Consider the following 22076-nt stretch of genomic DNA (forward strand, 5'->3'; position numbering starts at 1 on the left):
GAATTCAGGAAGGGGACATTTTTTGTGTGGCTTTTTAGTGTAAGTTTGTTCATAGTATGATTCTGTTAATGATGACCTTGTTGTTGCTCAGAGCTTTGATCTGCTGCCTTAAATAAAAAGTTTTATTTTACATTATTTGGATAGAATAGGACAGATATTATGTTGATGTGCAACCTGTTTACTATCTCTTTCTTAGGGCTCATTTTCCTTATGCTCTGGGTGACTGAAGCTGTTGACAGTGTAGTCTGATACATTTACCTGATTTTTTTATCAACAATGGAATTAATGAAAAGTAGCTTTCTAGTGTACAAACTCATAGGCATATGACTTTATTGAATTCATATATAGGCAACATGAGACTTTCTAAAAAGCAGCATTGCAGATACATTTCATACATGCATAGAATGCTCAGAATGTTAGAAACACTTACTGTCTTCTAAAAGTACAAAGCTTATTGTCAAAACTTTTATCCGTTTCAGATGTTATTCGTATGTGTATGTATGTGTTTTTGGAGATGTGTAGATTGTAGAAAATTACAACGTGTGTATTCTTAGATTTTCTGTGGTGAAGTAAATTATGAACTACTAAAATAATATGCATTTTCCACAGCAGTTCTTTGGTTCACTTATATTTTCCCAAGTTTAGCCATTAAATATATATATTACATATAATATGTCAATATAAAAGGCTAGCTTTGGTTGGATAATTAGGGGAAATAACTGTTTAATATGAATGAATCACATAACTACACAATATATTTTGTATGTATCTTCCCTTTTAGTCTGGAGGTCATGATCAAGAACGAAAGAAATCAAAACGTAGAGGGGATTTATATTCAATACAGACTTCTCTAATTGTAGCTGCACTTAAAAAAATGCTTCCCATTGGACTGAATATGTGTACTCCTGGAGATCAAGAACTGATATCTCTTGCTAAGTTCAGATACAGCTGTGTAAGTCAAAGTTTTGCTCAGTTAAGAGTGTTCAATTTTCAAATTCCAGCAACCACATGATTCTAATACAGGCATAGGCAAACTCAGCCCTCCAGATGTTTTGAGACTACAGTTCCCACCATCCCTGACCACTGGTCCTGTTAGCTAGGGATCATGGGAGTTGTAGTCCCAAAACATCTGGAGGGCCGAGTTTGCCTATGCCTGTTCTCAAAGTGCACATGTTGCTATGCCCTCGCTGCAACGCCTGCATCTCAACAGTGCAAGAAACAATGCTCAAGCCTTCCATATGGCAAACTGGTTTATTCATTAGTCCAAATCCATCTAGAAAAATGAATGCTAGACCAAAGCACTTGACTGATTAAATACTTATTGCCTGTGCTGGAAAGCTAGTCATAGATGTGTCTTAAAGACACAATGGCATGCTCATATTTACTGTATGCATAGAATATGTCATAACAAATAGAATAGTATGGCATCAGCGCCGTCTTTAGCATATGCATTGCCAGGGTGCAAAGATCCATGCAGCGCCCTCAATTTTTTTTGGGGGGGGGCATGTCAAAGTTGTTGAGCTTTTAAGGAGGGGAGCAGCAAAAACCACTAACATGCGAAAATGAAAGACACCACTAGGGGGCAGCACTGGATACATTGGTTCTGCAGCTCTTCCACAAAAGAGAACGAAATGACCCATTGGCCGCAATCACCCAGGGATCGCAGTTAAGAGCTTAAGTGGCTTCAGCAGTGGGCGCCCCCCAGAATTTGGCACCTAGGTGCACCGCACCCCTTACACCTCCGCATAAAGACGGTCCTGTATGGCATCTTAAAGGCATCCTAGCAAATTTACAGTACACAAGCTGTCCTGGACCAGAGCCCGTATCATCAGATGTATGTAAGAAAAATGGGGCCAGTTGTGTGAACTGAGGAAATATCTCACATTAGCTACACATAGCTCATTTACGTTTGCCATAGCTCAGTTGCTAGAGCATGAGACTCTTAATCTAAGGGTCATGGGTTCAAGCCCCAAATTGGGTAAAATATTTCTTCATTCCGGGGGTTGGACTAGATGACCCTCGTGGGTCCTTCCAACGCTGCAGTTTTATGATTCTATGAAACTAACAGTTACCCTTATTGAATAAGGGAAGTGGTCAGATATGAGCATAAAAATGAATTTGGGTTTGCACACCTGCAGTTCTTATCACATTTTCCACACGGAATCCTATGTACGTGTTGCCTGTTGTTGCTTCTTGATGGGAGGCAGCTGTCTAGGATCCTGTTTTCAGCTTTCCAGCTATTCTTCTAGATTGGATTCCAAGAAAACAAATGGACCAGATTTGGTGTTTAAAAAACATATAGATAATAATTGGGAAGAACAGTCAAAAACATTCACTTACTAAATCCACAAATATCAACAGACAAGACTTTCTCACCAGCTGTTTCAGAACTTTCCCTGCTTCTCACAGCCTCTCGCAATCTTCACTCCTTCTCTTGGGAAATTGGATCCTCCAGTCTCTTCTGGGTTACAATATAATTATTCTGTTGGCAAAACTTTGCAGCCCAGTTGTAGATAGTTGCGGGCTGTCTCATCACCAGGATATTTGCTTTCTAGAAAGATAATTTAATAAGTTAGTCCAACTTTTATTATGGCACAGATTAATATATGCTTATATTTGTATGCAGAAAGACACAGAAGAAGAGGTGAAGGAGCATTTACGCAATAATTTGCATTTGCAGGAGAAGGTAATGTTCAAAAAGGTCTGTCAGATGAAATGTTTTTAGCATTAGGCAAAGTTTTAAAACATTTAGATGTTTAACAAGGCAATCTTTTGCTTAAGTTATGCAGGCTGTGAGGGCTATAGGATTTAGCAGACACACCTCTGTGCTTTTGGTATAGAAACTGCCTTTGTTGCCCTGTATGATCACCTCTAGGAGTGTGTCCCTAGTGATCCTCCTTGATCAGTCAGTGTCTTCTGATACCATTGAACATGGTATTCTTCTGGAGAAGGTGTCTGAGTTGGGAGTGGGTGGCAATGCTTTATGGCGGTTGCAGTCCCACCAGGATGATTGTTTTCAGAGGGTGGTGCTTGGGGAGTTTGGTTTAGCACTGTGGAACCTTAAGTACCAGATTCGATTTTATCCACCATTGTGTTTAATATTTACCGTATTTTTTGCTCTATAAGACTCACTTTTTCCCTCCTAAAAAGTAAGGGGAAATGTGTGTGCGTCTTATGGAGCAAATGCAGGCTGCACAGCTATCCCAGAAGCCAGAACAGCAAGAGGGATTGCTGCTTTCACTGTGCAGCGATCCCTCTTGCTGTTCTGGCTTCTGAGATTCAGAATACTTTTCCCCCCTTGCTTTCCTCCTCCAAAAACTAGGTGCGTCTTATGGTCTGGTGCGTCTTACAGAGTGAAAAATATGGTACATGAAATTGCTGGTCACGTCATCTAGAGTTTTGTAGTGCATTGTTAGTAATATGCAGATGATACATACATGGCTTTACTTCTCCTTTATGCTCCTGGCAAAAACACTATTATTTGCTCTAACCTTTGGATCACAATTTTCTGCTTATGTTTTAGTGGGATAGGGTGGAGTTAGAGCTGATTTTGGAATTTTCCCAGTGGCATGCTTTTCCTAATCTTCTAGGCTGAGTGAATATAAGATATAACAATCATATCCCCATGCCCCCAGGCCCGCCATAATTGAAGTACAGTGGTGCCTTGCAAGACGAAATTAATTCGTTCCGCAAGTTTTTTCTTCTTGCGAGTTTTTCGTCTTGCGAAGCACGGTTTCCCATAGGAATGCATTGAAAATCAATCAATGCGTTCCTATGGAGACCGTCCAGGGACAGAGGGGAAGCGCCGCTCTGTCCCCTCTTTTGAAGCAAGGGGCTGCGGGGAGAAGATACTCCCCACCGCCCCTTGCTTCAAAAGAGTTCCGGGGACAGCGGGAAGCGCTTCCTGCTGTCCCCGGACCTGGGGCTGTGGGGAGAAGATTGCTTCTCCCCGCCGCCCCTTGCTTCAAAAGGGGTCCGGGGACAGCGGGGAAGAAGCGCTGCGCTTCCCGCTGTCCCCTGACCTCTTTTGAAGCAAGGGGCGGCGGGAAGAAGCGATCTCCAGATCAAGAAGTGCAGACGCGCTGCGCTTCCCGCTGTCCCCGGACCTGGGGCTGCGGGGAGAAGATCGCTTCTCCCCACCGCCCCTTGCTTCAAAAGAGGTCCGGGGACAGCGGGGAAGACCCGCTGTCCCCGGAGCTTGCGTGGCAAGCTTCGTTTTGCGAAGCAAGCCCATAGGGAAATTCGTCTTGCGAGGCAACTCGAAAACGAAAAAACCTTTCGTTTTGCGAGTTTTTCGTCTCGCGAGGCGTTCGTCTTGCGGGGTACCACTGTATAGGATTGCTGTGTAAGAGTGGGACGTTTTATTTATTTCCCTCTCAAATGTTTATTTAAATAAGTCTGCTAAGTATTTTTAAACATGTTTGATACAAGATCCTATGTGTTATTTGCAGTCAGATGACCCGGCTGTGAAATGGCAGCTGAATTTGTACAAGGATGTCTTGAAAGCTGATGAACCTGCTGATCCTGAGAAAATAGTGCAGCGTGTGCAAAGGATCTCAGCAGCTGTGTATCATCTGGAACAGGTGAAAGGAATCTCACCTATCAGCTATATATTTTCACAGAAGAACATGGAGCTCTTATCTAAGCACATATATTGTACCAGAGACTGTGTTTCAAATTGGGGAGTCCCTGGTTCAGATCTAGCTTCTTACATGTATTCAGTAGCTGGTCTTACATAAGCTACTCTCAGCCTTAGCCCCTGTCTGCAATATGAAGGGTAATACTACTGACTTAGCTTACAGGGTAAGAATAATAATAATAATAATAATAATAATAATAATAATAATAATAATAAATTATTTCTACCCCACCCATCTGGCTGGGTTTCCCCAGCCACTCTGGGCAGCTTTCAACCAAATATTAAAAACAATACAGCATCAGACATTTAAAAACTTCCCTAAACAGGGCTGCCTTCAGTTGTCTTTTGAAAGTAAAATAGTTGTTTATTGCCTTGACATCTGCTGGGAGGGTGTCCCACAGGGCAGGCGCCACTACCAAGAAGGCCCTCTGCCTGGTTCCCTGTAACCTCACTTCTCACAGCGAGGGAACCACTAAAGGCCCTCGGAGCTGGACCTCAGTGTCCGGGCTGGATGATGGGGGTGGACTTGCTCCTTCAGGTATACAGGACCGGGGCTGTTTAGGGCTTTAAAGGTCAGCACCAACACTTTGAATTGTGCTCGGAAACATCATCATCATCATCATTATTATTAATTGAATTTATATACCTCCCTATACCTGGAGGTCTCAGGGTGGTTCATGGAAAAGATCAACATAAAAGCCAAAATATATATAATCAAAATAAAAACAACCCAATAAACACCCCCCCCCAAAGCCATGTTTTAAAAGGGCATGGATGTCAAATCAGATCAACCACATTTTTTGCCTGGTGCCTAAAGGTGTATAATGAAGGCGTCAGGCCAACTTCCTTGGGGAGAGCCTTCCATAGACGGGGAGCCACTGCAGAGAAGGCCTGTTCTCGTGTTGCCACCCTCCAGACCTCACAAAGAAGGTAGATATAGGAGTGACAACTAGACAGTTTTAATGTCAACATTTATAACTTTGGGAAAGCTCAGCCTGTTCTGGACGGGCTGCACTTCTGTTGAAAGACAAGTCATTGTATCCACGAACTCATTGTGTTCATGGAATGAACTCATGCAATGGAACTTTATTTCCTCCCTTGTGTGCCCTCCAAATCTGCTCTGGAAGGTTGGGGGGGGACCCAGGACAAATTTGTGTGACGCACAGGGATGGGAAGTCCTCCAAGTGATGCCACAGGTGCAGTGAGTGCAGAGGATACAACCCCAGGTTTTCAATATATGGATATTCCTGGATCCAGCTCTGCCTCTAGCCTCCTGTTTTTGCACATCTCTGGGTTATGTATCCACTTCAGTTTTTCCTGGGAAAGGTAGATCAGAATTCAGTCCCTGGAAAGGTAAATTATCTCCATCTATTATGGCTTTAGATGAACCCCAAAGATTCTTCTGTTTCGCCAAACATTTGGCTTGATGTGATTTTCTCTCCAGTGTGAGGTTAGGTTTAATCTTGTGTGTTTTGTGCATGCATGTGTGTATGTGTACACACACACACCGTGTATTTTCTACCACCGTCAACTTACAGATGGCATCAGCTGAACTGGAATTGTTATTTACAATAGTGTTTTTCCATAGGTTGAGCAACCATTAAGATCAAAGAAAGCAGTTTGGCACAAACTCTTGTCAAAACAACGTAAAAGAGCTGTTGTGGCTTGTTTCAGGATGGCACCGTTGTATAATCTGCCAAGGTACATAACTTTTAATTTTTCTTTTTACATGGCTCTTGCTATTGCGCTTCAGAACAATGGGTGTTCTTACCCGACATGCTTTCTGTGACACAGTATTAAAAGTTCAACCAGTTTCTTAAAGTTTCCTGTTGAGCCATATTAGAAGAGCATCATATGTCTTTGTAAAAGAGGTGCTCTAATCCTTCATTCTGTTTCAAATGGAAATAGATAGAACACAAGACTCGCAGAAGCATTTTGTAAAGCAGTCTTGACAGTATTCTAATAACACACTAGGATCCAAAATTAATTCTAACCTCAACTAGCACTGCAAGAATACATTTCTATTACATTTCATTACCTTTTCATTGCTTTTCTGAATATCAGAAAGTCTTGTATTTGGTGAACTTATGTATCATTTTTTAATCCTTTGCAGTCCCCTGCTGTTTTAAAACAGTGAACTGCAATCCTAAGCAAATGTACCTGGAAGTGGGTCATGTTGAACTCAGTGGTGCTTGCATTTGAGTAGCCATTCATATATTTTTGAATTGCCAGGCTGCAATATTTTACCTACTTATTTGGGAGTTAGCCCACTGAACTATATGGGACTTACTTCTGAGCAGGCGTGCATAGGATTGTACTGTTGGAACTCCCTATCCTTCCCTTTTGCCACTATCCCTTGGCCAGGCATGTGGGCCCAGTTATCTGCTGCCATGTATGGGATGTCCCTATGCACCTCCTATCTTAGGGCTGCCATACATCTGGATTTTCCCAGTCATTACCTGGATTTCAAAGACGGAATTGACATCTGGGGGGCCGCTTTGCCCTGGATCAATCACAAAATTGAGTCTTGTTGGCGTTTTTGTAAAAGCTTTCAGGGTGTCCTGGTTTTTTGCTTTTTAGACTTTGGCAACCGTATTCTCTATGTAGGGCACGCTAGCCCACTCCTTCCTAGACATGAGAGAGTGGATCATGACTTTAATATTTTAAACACCATTTAATTAAGGTTTTAGGTTAAGGTCTTAACCCTAAAATTTGGGAGGCTTGTTTTATGAAATACATCCATTGACAAGTTTCAACTTCTGCAATTACACGTGCCTTGTTGTTGTTTTGCATGCTGCATCTCCCCCTGCACATTTCTCCTTTCCTGCCAGCCCTTACTTGGAAATGTGTGATGCTGGGTAAACAGCTATGCCATTCCTTGCAATGAAAATCTCATGCATGACTCCCACAAAAAAAAGTTTCCTAGGGCTGCAGATGCAGGCTGGAGGCTAGCCTGTTCATGCAGTATGCACATCAGCACAGCCTGTTATATCAGGCCCATCTAGTCCAGCTTCCTGTTCTCACCGTGGCCAACCAGATGCCTAGGGGAGGCCTGCAAGCAGACCTGAATGCAGCAGCATTCCCCCCTCCTGCAGTTTCCAGCAGCTGGCATTCTGAAGCATACTGCCTTCTACAGTGGAGGTAGAACATAAGCACCAGGGTTAATAGTCCTTGGTCTCTATGTCCTCCACAAATTTGTCTAACCCTCTGTCATGCTCCTGCCCCCAAACCCAATTACAGCAGCTCTTATTTGAGAGCAAGGAAGTTATCTTAATTTAGTCTAATAATGGTACAGGCTCAGCGCTGGGTCTAGAAATCATGATTCCAACATATAAGCAAGGATAGACAGTTTGGACAGATCCTTTTAGATCCCTAGCACTGTTTATGCATGAAAAAGCACAGGTCACAAGACCAGTCCCAGGACTGCACTTTCTACATCCCTCCATTGGGAGAACTGTCCACTTATTTTTATCTGTCCTTCTCCCTGTTATTTAACCTGTGCCTGATTTACAAGCGGATCTCTCACCTTATTTTACTCAGGCAGTGAGGTAATTTGGTGAGGTACTTTGCCAAAAGCTTTTTGAAGGCCCAAATGCTCTATGTCAATTTGATCATCTCTGTCTATATGCTTGTTGAGACTCTAATAGGTTAGTGAAACAGAAGTTGCCCTTGCAGAAGCCATGCTGATTTCTGCTTCAGCAAGACTTGTTCCTCCTATATGCTTTGTTATCTTATCTTTAACAATGTTTTCCACCAGTTTTCCCAGAACAAAGTTTAAACTTCCTGGCCTGTAATTTTCAACATCTCCCTGGAATCCCTTTTTTTAAAAGTGGTGTTGCATATTCTTAAGTAAATAAATTAGCTTTATTGTACTAGCCAAAGGCCATGACAAAACCATACAAAAACCATTCGGAAAAGAAATATCTATACGACTATATAACCGGATATAAAAAACAGAGCCACTGCCTGAACCATCAAAATCAAAAAATGCAGATGCATACGTAGATTGAGGACTCCACACAGCATACAATATTTTCCTATTTAGACCTCTGAATTGTGTTGTATTTGCCACTTTCTGATTCTCAGGTATGGAAACTTTGTTTCCCATTACCACTATTTTTGTCAGTTTCTCAGGCTCCCTTCGTGCTGAAGTTAGTTCATGGACAGGCAAATATGCCCTACACTAGTGGCCAAAATTGTGGAAACCTTTTAGGGAAAGTGTATTTCTGAGGTTTGATGGCTCATAACACCGTGTGTGTGTGTGTGTGTGTGTGTGTATGTGTGTATGTATATCAATGGAAAGATAATTTAATGAGGAATATGATACAGCAAAGTTTGTTCAATTATCTGTATTCTATCAAAGGTTATAGCCAAATAACCAGAAAAAGGAAGCACAACTTGATTAGGTTGATAGGCAGTAGCTTTCCTTCATTTGAATGTAGCCAATGAGCATGTGTGTTTAAGAGAGCCAATCAGGTGTTATGAGCCATCAAACCTCGGAAATACACTTTTCCCAAAGGGTTTCCACAATTTTGGCCGCTAGTGTATATGAAGAGAAGCAGGGGCTCTGCTTCTACTTTTTTCCTAGAGGGAAGCCAAAACCTCTCATTGCACATAATGGCAGGACATACAGCTCTGTGCCTGTCAGTAAAAGAGTTGGGGCTTAAGAATATCCTCTCCCACATATTCAGCTCTTTGTGCTGCACCTAGGGGGAGGATGGATTGTGCCCAAGATCCTTTTAGGAAACCACTTAGAAATTATTTCAAATAGACCTGATGGTTATGCAAGTGTTACGCAGTCCATTCTCTTTGAACCACAATCAGTAATATGTTAATTATACATTTCTTGCATTTTTCTTATTTTAGCTTCCAGGTTGTCTTGGGAAACGGAGAACTCAATATTTGATTATTTATTGGTGGGGCGAGGGAGCCATCTGAAAATGGTTTAACAGTACATTTCAGGATTGCTGAAGCTTTATTGATGTTAATGCAAACCGCTGGTCAAAATTTTGCAGTCCACCCAGATATACCTTCATCTCTCTTTTTTGTGTTTGGACCTATGATTGTTTGACTGGCCTTGATTGTTTTCATAATTTAGGATGTGTACTGCTGTTTAGTTCCTTGTGATAGTAAATCTTTTTTTAAAAAAAGAATGAAAACGTATTCTGTCCTCAACAGCTGCACACACCTCATCTCATCTTGCTCAGGAGGCATATCTGATCCTCCAGAATGGATTTTGGAGGTTGTAGGTGGCTACAGAATGGCAGATAAATCCTTAACATTAATTTCCTTAACATTTCTTTGAATCTAAGACATTGCTTTTATGGATTAAGTGGGCATAACTAAGTGTGTGATTTCAGTCTCACTCTCTATTTTCTCTTGACATCTACACAATATTTTAAAAATGAGGACACAATTTGAGTAACACCAGAGATGGGGAGCAAGAGTCCCAATAATATATGGATATATTTGTGACTACCCTTCTTGACAATGGGATATCCCCGCTTATGCATACAATTTTGGCATGGTGGACTGCAAACTGTATAGACTTGCTATGTTATGAATATGAATGTCTGTATTTGAATGTGACATTTGAAGAATTGAACCTTTGTATTTAAGAAGAATCCTAATACTTAGGATTGTCATCATTATTTTTAATATAATCATGGCCATATAGAACTTGGACAGAATGAGTTGAGATGCAAAACTATTAACATAAAATGAGATGTAAAATTATTAACATAAATTGAGATGTAAAATTATTAATATATTTTACATATTTAGATAACCTTTGTTCTTAATTGCTTTACTATAATTAAATTGTATTTTTATTGTTAGTTGAAACCTATATGCTTTTCTTCAGACACAAAATTAGCAATTTCTACCTGAGCACCTTCCAACGTGTATGGCTGGAAAAAGTACATGAAAAAACTCAATATGACAGGCTCATACTCACATTAACGGTAATGTAATGGAGAGCCTCTTGCTTACGCACACACTTACTCCTTTCCCAGCCATGATATGATGTCATACTATGAGTTTGTACAATTTAATAAGGGATTCTGATTGGTCAGTCCAAGTTGAAAAAATAGTAGAAATTCTGGCAGTGAAGCACAAGAAATGAATTAAATAACAATTTATTGTATGCAATAATAAATGAAAGATGCATATTCAATATGTTATGTGTTTCCAAAAATGACAGTGCTTAAGTTGTATTTGCTGTGAGTGTTTCTTTAAAAAGTATTGTTCTCCAGAGGTTCCTAGAAGATAGTCAGTAGTACCTTTGGGATGACATCCCCTATTGAAGCACACATGCTGAGCTAATCAATCTTCACTTTCTTTTGGAGGAGCATCAGTTTCCCAAACTGGCTCTGCTTCATGAGGCTCTGCCTGATGAGGCAACTGGCCATGCAAATCTGGAGCCCAATTCACAAGCGGGCTTCTTCTTACATGCTTTTCTTTCTCTCTTTCTTTATTTTGAGTTATTTCCCCACTCTGCCTCTGGCACTTCCTAGAAGGGCTGAGAAGCTCTCTGTGAGGATTGAGGCTGGCGCTTTAAAGGCCCTAGTTTTCCCACCCTCACTGCAGGTGGAAGAGGGACCAGGCTGCACAATGCTTCATCACCAGTGGTGATTGGCACCCTTTGGTGGCACCCTTTGATCCTTATTGACCCATGGATCACCAGTGATGCCTCACCAAAGTCCAGGAAGAACAAGCTGCAACACATTCCCCTATTCCCAGCTCCAGGTCAATAGGATGGGTTGAGGTCTCTACCCCCTTGGTTGAAGGCAAGCAGCAACCATTTGGGACGTAGGGCTCCCATAATGCAATTCTGTCCCTGCCTTTGGCAGCCAGTTGCCATTAGCTCCCACTGATCTCAGTTTTTTCTTTTTTTCTTTTTCACTCCTTTAACCTACCTTAGGCCTTAAAATAGCATAGATAGCTTAGCCTGTGTCTTTTCTCCCTCAACCCATAGCTATGTTTTATTCCACTTCACTTTGCCTTTATTGCATGGCCAGGAGGAGACCCCTCAACCCCTGGCGACCCCTGGGAGGAATAATGACTCATGACAACGTGTTATGGGATTAAAATTGGCCACAACTTTATTAAACTTTCAGGTGTAGGGAGACCTTGGCATTGGGCGTTTATCCCTCCCAGTCCCCGGCCGGGAATCTGGGGAACATCAGGGTTATCCAAACTGTGTGGGGACTGGGCTGGCTCTGGAAATGTATGTTTAAGCAGAGAGCCCGCCCCCCATTTCGCCACAACGCAGGGGAGAGCACTGACAACCTAATGGCGTATGACCAGTGACTCCCCTCAACAAAATGCCTTTAATGGGGAACCCTGGGATCACCACCACAGGGGGGACGTGGGTCACCATTTCACGCCCCCACCCATTTAGGGAAGATAGACTAAAGGATTTTGGGGAGCCAGCTGAGAGCTCCCAGGTAGGTTCCACCCTCATTGTGTGTGCAGGGCAGTCCTAATCCTACCTGGCAGTGGCGTAGCGTGGGGGGTGCAGGGGGGGCCGGCCGCACCGGGCGCAACATCTGGGGGTTAGGGTTAGGGGGCGCAAATCCACGGGTTAGGGGGCGCAAATTACTTGCCTTGCCCCGGGTGCTGTCAACCCACGCTACGCCACTGCTACCTGGTCAACTCCCCTGGCAACACCTCCCCAGCTGGGATTGGTTAACTGTCTAAGGTTAGGCGGGAACCTCCAGGTACTCAGCTGGGGGAGGCAAAGCCAGTCTGACTTGCTGGGGATCACGTAGGGCCAGGGGGCTGCGCGCAACCACACAAAAAGCACCCCCCATTTGAAGTGGGGAGCGGTCATTCTGTTGTTGTTTTCTTCCCTGAAGCACATCCTGCCACCTCTCCTTATGCTGCTCTCCGCTTTTTTCTTTTTCTTAAAAAAAAAAGCCGTTCTGTTTACCTCTTCTTCATCAGTTCTTGGCTGAACTTCTGCTTGTTCTTCAGACGTCTTCTGCTCAGCCCAGATGAAGCTCTGAAGGACTTTCTGGATGAATCCAGACACAAACTTAAGGTGTTGCTCACTCACAAGAGAGATTACAAAAGACCCAACAGGATGTCTTCTCCATATTTCTACAACCAGTCCTTTCATAACTTTAGACAACAAAGTGGAAAAAGGAGACATTAAACCCAACAAATTGTAGAACAAACCACACCACACACCCCAGGTGCTCTGAGGTTATTTAGATTATGTTGTATACGCAGTAGAATATGCAATGGAATGTGAAGATATGAAGGCTTTCCCCCTATACTCTGTATATCTATTGTAAATTACATTCTGTGTAACTTAATTTCTGTCAAACATTGGGGAAATTGCTTATTTATTTTATTATTATTATTATTATATCACCATCCAAGGATCTATCACAGGTCAGTTTACAATATAAAACCACAAAAATAAATACCATAGTAACAGACAAAAACAATGATCTGGTTTTTAAAAAAAAAAAATTACTGACCAATCAGAGGAACACAATTGTACAAAATCCATATGCTTACTAATCATTAACCGCATAAGCTTTTATACTGTATTCCGTTTATCCCTCTTGATCTCACTTTCACCCCCCCCCTCCCAGGCACCGCTCTATTAACCTGTTCCTCCATGGTTATCAGAAATATTGGATAGAAACAGAGGAATATTCCTTTGAGGAGAAACTAGTTCAGGATTTGGCTGTAAGTACAGATATGGCTGGTCCCGGTTTCAAATGCCCACATTGATCCATATTATCGAACTATATATTTATATCTGTATCTATCTATATTAAAATGTGTATCACTCTTTTCCTATGCCAGAGTTAATGTTCTTAAATATATAAGGTATCAGGAAAGAAATAGCCAAGCTGTGCAGTATAACACTGATATATTCTGTGCATCCATGGACACAGCTATGGCTTATGCCAATATCCAAAATTGCTTTTTTATTTTTTAAAAAATATGGTTTGAACTAAAACTTATCATTGTTCTGCTTTGTTCAGCTTGGCAATTCCTATGTTTTAATTAGCATTTTCTTTGAAGGCTTAACACAATTAATGCTTCTTTGTGGTTTGGATTTTGGTTATTGCATAACCCTCCTTTTTATTTTAACATTTCTAAGCTGTTATACAAGTTAATTTGGCTTTCTCCTGATACTCTAATAGAGTGGTATTCTAATGAACTATAAACTTGTATGACAGTATTAAGCAACAAAAGTTTCCTTCCATATATTAAAATTGGAATTATTTATGCTTCTACTTCACCTTTTATTAGAACTTAATTCTAATTAAGATAAGTATGTGCATGTATTTCTAAGCTTCAGACAGTTTTAGATGTCTTCTTTTTAACTGACAACCTAAGAAATGATTTAATTGTTGTTTTATTTCTGTGTACATGTAAAATGATTCGTTCCCCTAGCTATCATTAATAGAGGTGGAGAAACCAAGTAATAGTTTTATTAGTTAATTACCTCTATTAGTTTGTAACCATTTCAACAGTTGATATGAAGTGGTATTAACCTATCACTGTGGGAAAAGTTTACTCACCTAAAATATTCGTTTTCTCTTAAAATACAAGTGCATTTCAGCTGTCCCTGATATAAACTGCATCCACACTAAGCATTGAGTGAGGGACCACCATTTTGCATTCTTTCACATTTTACAGGGCTCCTCATAACATCATCATCTGTTTGTAATTTTCCTAGTGCTCCTTCTGCCTTTTTCTTTTCTCACTGCAGAGAGTCTGGGTCCTTTTTAGAGGGATAGAAAAGCAGTGCAATACTTGTGAGTGTAGATGCTGCTTTTCCATCTTAAAGAGATGTGGTTTTGACATGGATAGTAAAGTTATCAGGCAGGTGAAGCTATCATATCTCATCTAACTCTTTGTAGTGGGCCAGTGGCAGAGCTTCATGCTCCGGCACCGGGGGCGGAGAGCAGGTGGGGGCGGGGCTGGTGCACGTCCCAAGGGCAGGGCACATGTCCTGGGGGTGGGGCACCCAGTACGGATGAGGGGCAGCCACGATGGAACCCCACCGGGATCGCGCTGCCGGGGGCGGTGCGCTCCCCCACCCCACTCTTCTTCCGCCAGTGTAGGGGGCAACATTTTATAATCCCCTCAATTTTTAAATCACTTCTTAAATTAGTACTAAAACCCTTTTATGACTTTTTTTATAAAAAAAAAACATACTAAAATGGCAGCAAAGATATGGTGCAGTGCTATAACACTACAGGATTGATTTTGAAAAGAAAAGCGTATTTCTAGACTCTGCAGTTTTAGCAAATTTTGTAGAATTAATATTTCCAGTCTATAATTCCAGTCCGAAATTGAATTAATAGCAATGAACAATCACGCCCAAATTCGGTAAGTACCTAATGCTAAATAAATAAATGTTTTTAATTTTCAAAGTATTTCTTAGAATTACCCACCCAACTCCCAATTCACACAAACAGCTTTTTAAATCTTCTCTTCTAAATCCACAACGGATATGCCATGACCATGGGAGTTGGCAGAACATAGCAGGATGAACATTTAGGGAAAGTGCAATAGCTTCAATTGCCTGGAAAGTCAGTTGCAATTCTGTTTGAAGTTTACTGTAAAAGAGCAATAACTTAATAGTGCTAAGAACCCACCCATAGATTATTTAGTGTGGTGGAAAATATTGTACATAGGATTGTCTTTTGAAGTTTGGCTTTGATGCCTTTACAGTTGAGTTGTCAGAGGTATTTGAGAAGCTATATAATTTGCGTGAGAGAGATCATATTATTGCATTACTTGTAAGAGGTTGTGTGGATGGTTGTACATAAAACCATGCATCATGGCAAACAGAGAGAGAAATGGGCTACGCACTTCATTTGTCTGACCTAGGTGTGTGTTAGGCTTCATATGCTCTGAAGAAAGTGTAATTCTCATGAAGAGCGGCAGCATCTAAGGGCTCAGAGACACCTGCATTCTGCACAGAATAAAGTGCTCCCACCACCATCCATCTCAGATGACTCTGTAGGGTTGACTAAGAAGGCCCAACCCACGCTGTATAGACTTCAGAAATCATGGAATCGTGAGCCATAGAACTGATGTGCCATCAGTAGCACCTGTTGGGTTCCAGGGGTATCTAGGCAGGCCAGACAAATCAGACCCCTGAATAATAATGGGCATCTCATCAAAACCAGTGTTTTCCTATAACTAGTTACATTTCTTTATATACTTTGTTCAAAAACATTTATAAATGTACTGGTGTTATGTTAGAGAAGATCTTGTGACTCAAGATGGTTGGATTGCGAAAGGTTTATTGCATTTCATTGCATTTCTTTTATTACTCATGTACCCAATATAATTATTGCACAGACTCCCCCACAAAAAAGTGAGGAGGAGGAGGAAGAAACTGAAAAACATCCTGATCCTCTTCATCAGATCATTCTTCATTTCAGCCGGAATGCTCTAACCGAACGAAGGTAACTGCACTTTATTCAATGCTATATTATAGACCCACCATCTTTTCTGCACCCTAAGTCGTCCCCCACTTCCAGAAACAGTTTGATTTTTTAAAAAACAAAAATAAAAACATGATCCATCAGGGCACTGCTCCATTTGTTTGGATGTCCCACATAGCCCATTGCTATAGTGCTGGAGGTGACAGTGGAGATTTCTGTTAACTAGAGAGGAAATGGTGGTCTTTTTTTTGAGTAGTGTGTGGGAAGATATGTGGGAAGCTATTATTGTTAGGTGTGGGTGTTACTGTGCCACTTTTAAATGGTTTTAATCTTAAATAAGATTAAAGAGTAGAAAGTAAGTCGATGTTAAAACTTTTAAGAAGTATGCCTGTTTAACAGTGATATTACAACCTTCTCAAAATCCTCTTGTGGGAAGTCAATTTCATACCTGATACGATCACAGATAATCATCAGCACCATAGAAAATTCATGGTTGAAATCTCTGGCTGCTTGCAAACACTTTTAGAGTACAATAGCAGATAAATAAATTCCACTCTTGTGAGGTACACAGATGTATTATTCAGTTGTGAATGCACATGGTAAATATATGTTTTAACAAAGAATTTGACAAAGTTCCTAACCTTATAGGGTTGTAAGATCGTATCATGGGATTTCAAGAAAATGAAAGTCTCTCTGCTTTGATGATTATTGGAACTGCAGCTTACTGCTGGCTTTTAAGTCCTCTTCAGAAGCTGTTTTAATAATACTTCCACTTTCTTACAGCAAATTGGAAAATGACCCTTTGTACACTTCATATTCAGCAATGATGGCAATGGTGAGTATCTAATTTCATTGTTAATTCTGCAGTAATGACAAAGGTGATTATGTACCCTAAAACAAATGCTCTAGTTCTTCAGCTGTTTTTTTCATAGATCTCTGTAATCTGTTTTTATCCTATTGACAGTTCAGCTGCCTGGTTTTAGTATTATACAAAATTTATACCTAATGTGAAACTATACCCTTGAAGCAGCTGCTTCTAATTCTATATAAGCTGTTTAAGGGGTATATTTAAGTTTTTGTTTAGTTCCTAACTATGCAACTGAAACAGCAAGTTACACTTTCTATTTTAGCATTCTTGCTGTTTTCAACAGGTGAAGTTACATAAGTTCTGTTGATAGTTAAGAACTGATCCTGTCCTAAAAAAACAGGTGCCAGAACTCACCATAAACACCTCCCTTGTTCTCTTAGAATATCAATGGCCCTGCTCTTGTCCATCGTCAGCACAGTACTCATATGTGAAGGGATTCCCATAAGGCTTAATAGGGCCCCATTTCTCCCTCATACCCCCATGACACATGTACATATTCCATCTTGGAAGCAGAACGAAACATTCCCTTAAAGGGGACTCATTTCTTGGAGGACAAACAGCTATCCTCTTATGCCAAGGATACTTCTCTGCGGGCTGGATGGATCCTGGCAGTGAGTGATTTGACTATTAAGACCATAAATAGTTGAAAAGGTTGTTGTTGTTGCCTAGGTAGCCTATTAGATAGTGCTTGGGGAGAAGTCAGTGGCTGTGGTGGATGGTTGGCACCAGTTACATAGGGAAGTGTAGTTATGAGGTCCTGGAAGCAAAATTTAGTTGCTGAGTAGGATGCTGAAAGCCAGGACGTCCAAGGTAACCCTGAAATCTTACCAGTCCAACATATGGGGTCAGCTAGACGGGTGCAGCATTTTAGTCACAAAGCATGGTTGAGATGGTCTTGGGATGAGGGGTTTGGAATTTTTCAGGCACTGGGGAACCTTCTGGACAAGCCAAATTTGTAAAAAGGAAAAAAAGGGGGGTGAGAGGACAACCTCCACTTAAACCGGGATGGAAACAGACTATTGATGTTTAAAACTGAAAGATGCCAAAGCAGCTTTTAAACTGATGGAGAGAGGAAAGTCAACAGTGGCTGAGGAGGATCTGATTTGAAACAAATCTTCTGGGATGTAGGTGATAAAATTAAAGAATATTTAAACAGGGGAGATGTGTGAATAGGCATTAGGAGTTCAGGGGCACAGGATAGCAGTCAGAAAGGCCAAAGCACCACAGGTCAAAATGCAAGTGCCAAAGACATTTGAAGAGAGAGACTGTATACAAGTGTGCATATGCTTATGCTCCAAGCCTCCAAGCCAAGATGGGCAAACTAGAGTGCTCAGTCATGGAGGATGGCATTGATATAGTGGGCATAATAGAAACCTGATGGAACTGAGAGAACCAGTGGGTTCTCTGGATATGAGCTCTGCAGGAAGGACAGGAAAGGACAATACTGGAGGTAGTTTTGCTTTGCCTGTCAAATACAGCATTTAGTGCAGCTAGCTAGAAATCCCCAAAGGGACAGACTTCTTGCAGAATTGTTGTAGATGATGATATCGGGTCCCAAGAGTAATTTAGTACCAGGGTATGCCTCATTTGCAATGCCCACATTTGGAGAACTTTATACAGTTCTCATTGCTTCATCTCAGAAAGATATCGCAGAATTGGAAAAGGTTCAGAAAAGGGCAACCAAAATGATCAAGGGATTGGAGCGACTCCCTTGTGAAGAAAGATTGCAGCCTTTGGGACTTACGATACGATAATCTTTATTGTCATTGTCCCATACAGAACAACGAAATTGAATAATCTACATCAGACATTCAAAAACCAACAAGCCTGCTATCCGAACTATTCCAGCCTGGTTAACCTCTAAAAACTCTGATACCCCGTAACTGAATACAATATGCTCACATAGAGACTACCTTACACTTCATTTAAAACCAAAATTGCATTTGGATAGAAACTGTTTCTCAGACGGCTAGCCCTAGTCTTTATAACCCTGTACCTTCTTCCAGAAGGAAGAATATTAACAAGAGAAGTTAATAAAAAGATTCAGGACATGGAGAAAGTGTGAAGAGAAACGTTTTAATTCATGTCTTGTAACACGGGGACTCGGGGGGGGGGGATGAAGCTCATTTTGGGATATTTGGGACAGATAAAAGAAAGTACTTTTTTACGCAGCACATATATGAAACTCACTCTTCTAGGAGGCAGTCTTGGTCACCAACTTGGATGTCTTTAAAGGATTAGACAAATTCATCGAGGATAAAGCTGTTAAAGGCTACTGGTCGTGATGGCTATGTTCCATCTCCACTGACAGAAATTAGCCTTGCAGCTGATAGAGTGCTCTTGCATTCAGGTCCTGTCTTTGTGCTTTTCACAGGTTCCTGGTTAGTCACTGGGAGAACAGGCTGCCAAACTATATGGGCCAGTGGCCTGATCCAGTAGGCTATTATGTTATTTTCACCCAGACCTTGTTTCTTTGCCTGGCCAATGAATGAATGCTTGAAGCTTGTGAGGAGGAGGAGGAGGGGGGAAGAGGGACTTTGCTGTGTTTTATGGGAATAATATTTATTGGCAGACCAGCTTAAAAACTGTTAATCAGATTGAAAGACACCGTCAGGTTTAGAATACTGATTTAGGGCTTGAAAATAACCTCAGGTTTGTTAAAGATAGAGAATGACCATTCAGAGGAAATACTGATATATATCAGGCTTGATAGCATTATGATAGGAGACACAATTGAGCATTCCCAGGTAGAATGAATTCTGTGAATGGCTGTTGCCATGGGGATCAGAGAACACTGAGAGAGAAACCAACTGGAACAGAACCCTAAATGAGGGTTGGTTGGAAGATAGCTGGCTTTGTACACGGTTGGGACACTTACTCTGAGCTGCTAGGGATCTTAGCCTAATGTGGTATGAAAAGAAAATATAATTACTGGAAGCCAGTTCATAAATTGAAAAGTGGAGTACTTGAGGCCAGTTGATAATACTGAGTTGACTAGCACAGGGTGGTGGAGAAGCCTTTTAGGACCAGCACCTCTGGAATATTTGTTTTGTTTGGCTGGAAAGATTGGGGATAAATCACTGTGTATAACTGCAAGTACAACATGTGAGAAAATAGGAAAGAGATGGGGGAAAGCAGGTGTAAAAGTTTTAGCCCTTTCTGATACTTCCACTCTCTTTTTTGCTGTCCACACCACGAAAACTTATCTGTCCGCCATATACTTTTCTTGTCTGGGTACTTTACAATCATTGGCTAGGACATGGGTGGGTGAATTGGGGAAAATCTATATACTGTAATTTCTAACAAGGTTTGAAGATTTAGAATGAGCACGATGTTTCATTCCACACCATGAAAAGCATCTCTGTCCGCCATACACTTTTCTTGTCTGGGTACTTTACAATCATTGGCCAGGATGTAGGTGGGTGAGTTGGGGAAAATCTATATAATTTCTGACAAGGTTTGAAGATTTAGAATGAGCACGTTGTTTCATTCCTCTTGTGGGTGCTGGGTAGGAGGAAATAGTTCCCATATGTGTCTGCCTTCTAAGAAATTCAACTATTTGTTTCTTCTTAATGCATGTCTATAACTGTATTCATTGTCTGAGTCAGCTGTATGTGAAAGTCATAAACAATTTTTGGATAAAGGTTTAAGACTCTGCTTGGATATATTAAACCACTCTTTGACTTTATCTGCTCATTCAAAACACCAAAACCAAATAAATGTAAAATAGCACAGTTTAATTCCATCTGAACCTATTTCCTTCTAATGAGAAAAGAGCTGTCAGAGTGGAGAAAGTGATGATGATGAAGAAGAAAAAGAGAAGACATTTGAGGTGAGTTAACTTTTCTTAAAGTATAAACCTTTTGCCTAATGAGCTAGAGTAATGTGTTATTCAAACTTACCAGAAGTTAGAAAGTTTACTTAAACTCTCCCTGAGAACTGCATACATATTTATGAATGTCATTATGATTATGATAATATTTTCAGTTACTGCAAACAATGTTTGAGATTGATCCTGCCCTCATTTTTTATGATTTTTCCTCTTACCTTATCTCCTACACTTCATTTTTTCTACCTTTTGTTCCATACACCTGGAAAAGCTTCTTATCTTTCTTTTTAAATTCAAATTGTTCCTTCCATAGCTTTTATTTCATGCACATTATTACTCCAGTTGCAAGCGAAGTCTCATTATACAAAAGTGTTATGGAAAACTATTATAAAAATAAATACCAGATGTTGCTGCACTAGGGTTATTATTTGTCTGATGATCCAGTTCACAGCTGATCTAGTCCTATTAATTATGGTTTAATGGGGTTGTGGGTGAATCTGTAAAACAGTCAGTTTAATATTTTTTACTCTTACTTACCTTTTGGCTACTAATGGCAGATACCATTATGTCAAGGAAACACAAATACTTCTGTCTGTATCTTCTCTCTTAGGAAAAAGAAATGGAAAAGCAAAAAACTCTTTATCAGCAATCTCGACTCCATGAACGAGGAGCAGCAGAGATGATATTACAGATGATTAGTGCCAGTAAAGGTAGCATTCCGTAAAATGTTATATGTTCATTTGTTTCTTTGGAAATATGTTCCATTCTATCTGAAGGCCACAGAGGAGATGATAGTTGCACATTAAACATACTAATGTTAAAAAAGACAAAACATGTACAATAATAAATGACCACGCCATCCATGTGGGAGCTGCAAGAATATGTTACTGTAGAGCGCTCCTGTTTCTATCTGGCTGGCTTTTACTTTACTCTATTTCAGGATTCTCTGTTCTATTCCCCACCCATTGATTTTCCTTCCCTGCTCTCCAACAGTCAGCTTTCTGTGGCAGCTAGACATGCCCAGTCCTCACTGGGCTCTTTGGAATGGCTCCCTCCTGAGGATTCTTCTGAATAACAAATTGGACTCCTGCACCTTGACACATCCCCCTTGTGGATGGATGGTGCCTCTTTGACTAAATAAAGACCAGTGCTTAGATTCATTGCTATGAATATATATGATCTTTGGCGATTGTTAGTGACATTCGCTTCAGCTTTACTTTAGCTCGAATCAAAGGACGTGTGTGTGCACTGAGGTACAACAGTTCCACATATAGCAATGCTTTTAAACATTCAAAACTTTGAAAAGCGTCT

The 22076-nt window shown here is 40.8% G+C and overlaps 1 protein-coding gene and 1 long non-coding RNA gene across 2 annotated transcripts in view; one reads left to right on the top strand and one right to left on the bottom strand.

Annotated features, from left to right (window-relative positions):
- RYR3 (ryanodine receptor 3) overlaps nucleotides 1-22076 on the top strand; it is a 286017-nt gene that overhangs the window by 225802 nt on the left and 38139 nt on the right. Inside the window, exons 72-80 of the mRNA XM_082241418.1 lie at nucleotides 782-952; nucleotides 2627-2686; nucleotides 4452-4583; nucleotides 6228-6340; nucleotides 13246-13342; nucleotides 15983-16089; nucleotides 16852-16903; nucleotides 20712-20768; nucleotides 21376-21475. Of these exons, the coding sequence (XP_082097544.1) occupies nucleotides 782-952; nucleotides 2627-2686; nucleotides 4452-4583; nucleotides 6228-6340; nucleotides 13246-13342; nucleotides 15983-16089; nucleotides 16852-16903; nucleotides 20712-20768; nucleotides 21376-21475 (889 nt within the window). The remainder of the gene's footprint in view (nucleotides 1-781; nucleotides 953-2626; nucleotides 2687-4451; nucleotides 4584-6227; nucleotides 6341-13245; nucleotides 13343-15982; nucleotides 16090-16851; nucleotides 16904-20711; nucleotides 20769-21375; nucleotides 21476-22076) is intronic.
- On the bottom strand, nucleotides 6373-8884 carry LOC309542894. The gene is made up of 2 exons (XR_014224482.1): nucleotides 7788-8884; nucleotides 6373-7752 (listed from the first exon to the last, which is right to left on the bottom strand). It is a non-coding gene; the product is annotated as an uncharacterized lncRNA (long non-coding RNA).

This window comes from Podarcis vaucheri (assembly GCF_965113315.1).
Source record: "Podarcis vaucheri genome assembly, chromosome: 1".
NCBI lineage: Eukaryota > Metazoa > Chordata > Lepidosauria > Squamata > Lacertidae > Podarcis > Podarcis vaucheri.